Below are 3,117 nucleotides of genomic sequence, written 5' to 3'. Positions count from 1 at the left end.
TATATATATATATAACACATATATATATTCATGTACTTATAAGATATACACATACGTGTACATCTTATATTTTTTATTTTCCCCCCCTTACGTGATGTTTTCATTTTTAAAAGGTTCCTTTATGTTTTTAAATTTTTCAAAGGAGAAGGAAGCCGTTTCATACTCTTGGTCACACTCATTCATAGGTTGCACATATTTATTAAGATTATCAAAATCTTTTGTAATATTTTCTTGAACAAAAAAGTCTAAAGAATATATAATATTATTCTCGCTTAAAATATTTTTCTGTGTATATGATGAAACAAGAAGATTTTCATTTTGTATAGAATTAAAATTAGAGACTATATATAAATCTAATATATTATGGAAGATAGTAAAATGTTCAGGAGATAAATTAGGATATATGATGTTGAATATATATCTATAATAGATATAACCTTTTAAATATTTGAGAAGATATTTATTTTCTTGTTTTTTAAATGAAAAAATATTAAACATATATTTGAAGTAATAATTTTCAATGTAGTAATTTAAAGATTCCACAGAATAGTTTTCAATATTATTAATAATATGATTATTATTTTTATCATCTTCTTTTATCATTCTTATTAAATGTTTAAAAATAAAAGACAAGTCATTATGAAGAGGTGATAATATATTTTGCTTCGTATCTTTTTGATGGTCATATTGTGGTGATTTTATATTTACATTTTTTACCTGTTTATATGTCTGGTCATAAGGATGATGATTAATATTATTATCATCACAACTATTATTATTATTATTGAGAACATGTGTAATACTATGCACGTCGTGTGTACTTATATCATAACTTTGTAAATAGTTAGATAACTCATTTCCATATAGGACATTCAAGTGATTTAACCAATATTCGTTTTTATCATAAAACATTTCGGAAAGAATAAACATGAAACTCATAAGTACAAGATTTTTATTTAATAAAGGGTAATGGTCTATAATAACTTTACATAATGGAAATATGTCTTTTATATTTTTATCATAATTAGTTAGTATATAATAAGAGAAAAAATAAATATTTGATAGATTTTGTGTAGTATAATTTAATTTATTTACATAATTAAACTGTTGCGTGAAGCTGTTGTTATCGTTATCTATAATATGTGTATCATCTATTTTATGATTATCATAATTTTCATTTTGTTGATTATTTTGCGTATTTCTACGTAAACACATATGCTTTGTACTATCTTTACTATCTACATTATGCTTCCCATCGAATGTTAATAAAGTGTAGTATGCCTTTTTTTTGTGTTCTTGTAAGAAGAGTTTATATTTTTTATAATATACATTTATGTTCTCATAATTATGTGTACTTTCATGAACTTGTTTATATTGATCTAATATTTGATTGTTATTATAATAATATAAAAGTATTTGTTTCGATGAGATAAGAAATATTTTGAGTATAAAATTTGTTAGATTTGTTGATGGTTCACACGTTTTATATAGAAGAAATAAATATAAAGAGAGTCTATTAAATAATATATCTATTATATATATATCTTGAATTTTTTGAAGAATTATATATAATAACTTTAAGGTTTTATATTTTATTTTTTTATTTTGTTTTATGGTATTTTCTAATAAATTTTTAATTATACATGTTAGACAAGAATAAAGAACTTGTTTATTATTTTTATCATTCAATATATTTTTGTTATCATAAATATGCACAAATAAATATTTTATATATTTTATTATTATTAAATAAAAATCTTCATTACACATTTTGTCATTAGTCATATTATTATTTCTACTTTCTAATATAAGTAATAACATTGATATATTATTAATGCATGCAAGGAATATAACATCCTTATGTATATCATTGTGTATATCATTGTGTATATCATTGTGTATATCATTGTGTATATCATTATGTTTATCATTATGTATATCCTTATGTATATCATTATGTTTATCATTATGTTTATCATTATGTTTATCATTATCATCAAGGTGTTTAAAACACAAAATTATAATTTTTAAAAACAATTCTATAGTTACACATGCCTTGTGTATATTATTACATATATCATAACCGAGAACACCATCTTGATTTAATAAAAATAAATTTTTTTTTATGAATAGATATATATTTTTTTTCTCTTCATTTCCGGTTTTGCATAATATATCATATAAGTATATTTTTAATTTATTAGATATAATAGTGCATATGCTTACAAAGATATTTTGTTTCTCATTATATAATTTTAAGGATATAGGAACTTTGTTTGTTTTTATAAAAAGATATAAAGTTTTTACACATAACAAATCATCATGAACCTTATTTTTTTTAATCAAGGAAATTATAAGATTAGTGACATTCAATTCTTCACAGGAATTCATTGTACATGGAAAAGTCATAATAATATATTCGAACGAAATGATGATAAGTATAACAAAAAAAAATAAAAATGAAAATAAAAATGAAAATGAAAATAAAAATGAAAATGAAAATGAAAATAAAAATGAAAATGAAAATGAAAATAAAAATGAAAATATATATTAACATTTAAATAAAACAAAACATAGATATCTCCTTTTTTTTTTTTTTTTTTACACATGGAAGATAAATGAATGAAAAAATAAAATAAAATAAATAAATAAATATATATATATATATATATATATATATGCATTTTTTTTTTTTGACGGTGTATAGTACTCACATTTTTCCATATAGAATAAAAAGAAAAACATATATAGTGATATATTTTAATATGGACCTTGTTAATCTTTATATTTTGTACCTTACAAAATATATAACTCTTCGCAACAGAAAAGTTAATAATGTATTACATTGAATTCGTGTTCTTATATATTTATATAAATGAACACATATAATAAAATCATAATAATATATGATAGTAATTTTTTTATGATCTTTATCTTTTAAATATGAATGTGAATAATATTATCAATTTATAAACGAAGAGGACACATAAATATATATATATATATATATATATATATAATATATTCAGGTTTTCTTTTTTTTTTTTTTTTTTTTTTTTTTTTTTTTTTTTTTTTTTTTTTTTTTTTTTTTTTTTTAATTTTTTTTTTTTTTTAGAA

General features: G+C 19.3%; 1 protein-coding gene across 1 annotated transcript in view; it reads right to left on the bottom strand.

Moving 5' to 3' along the window:
• PRSY57_0101400 (hypothetical protein) overlaps positions 1-2,409 on the bottom strand; it is a gene marked incomplete at both ends in the record, with an annotated part of 6,594 nt that extends 4,185 nt beyond the window's left edge. Inside the window, one exon of the mRNA XM_020114353.1 lies at positions 92-2,409. Within this exon, the coding sequence (XP_019970922.1) occupies positions 92-2,409 (2,318 nt within the window). The remainder of the gene's footprint in view (positions 1-91) is intronic.
• Between the last annotated feature and the right edge of the window lie 708 nt (positions 2,410-3,117).

The sequence above is a fragment of the Plasmodium reichenowi genome, chromosome 1, assembly GCF_001601855.1.
Source record: "Plasmodium reichenowi strain SY57 chromosome 1, whole genome shotgun sequence".
NCBI lineage: Eukaryota > Apicomplexa > Aconoidasida > Haemosporida > Plasmodiidae > Plasmodium > Plasmodium reichenowi.
This window is presented reverse-complemented; position numbering and strand designations above follow the sequence as displayed.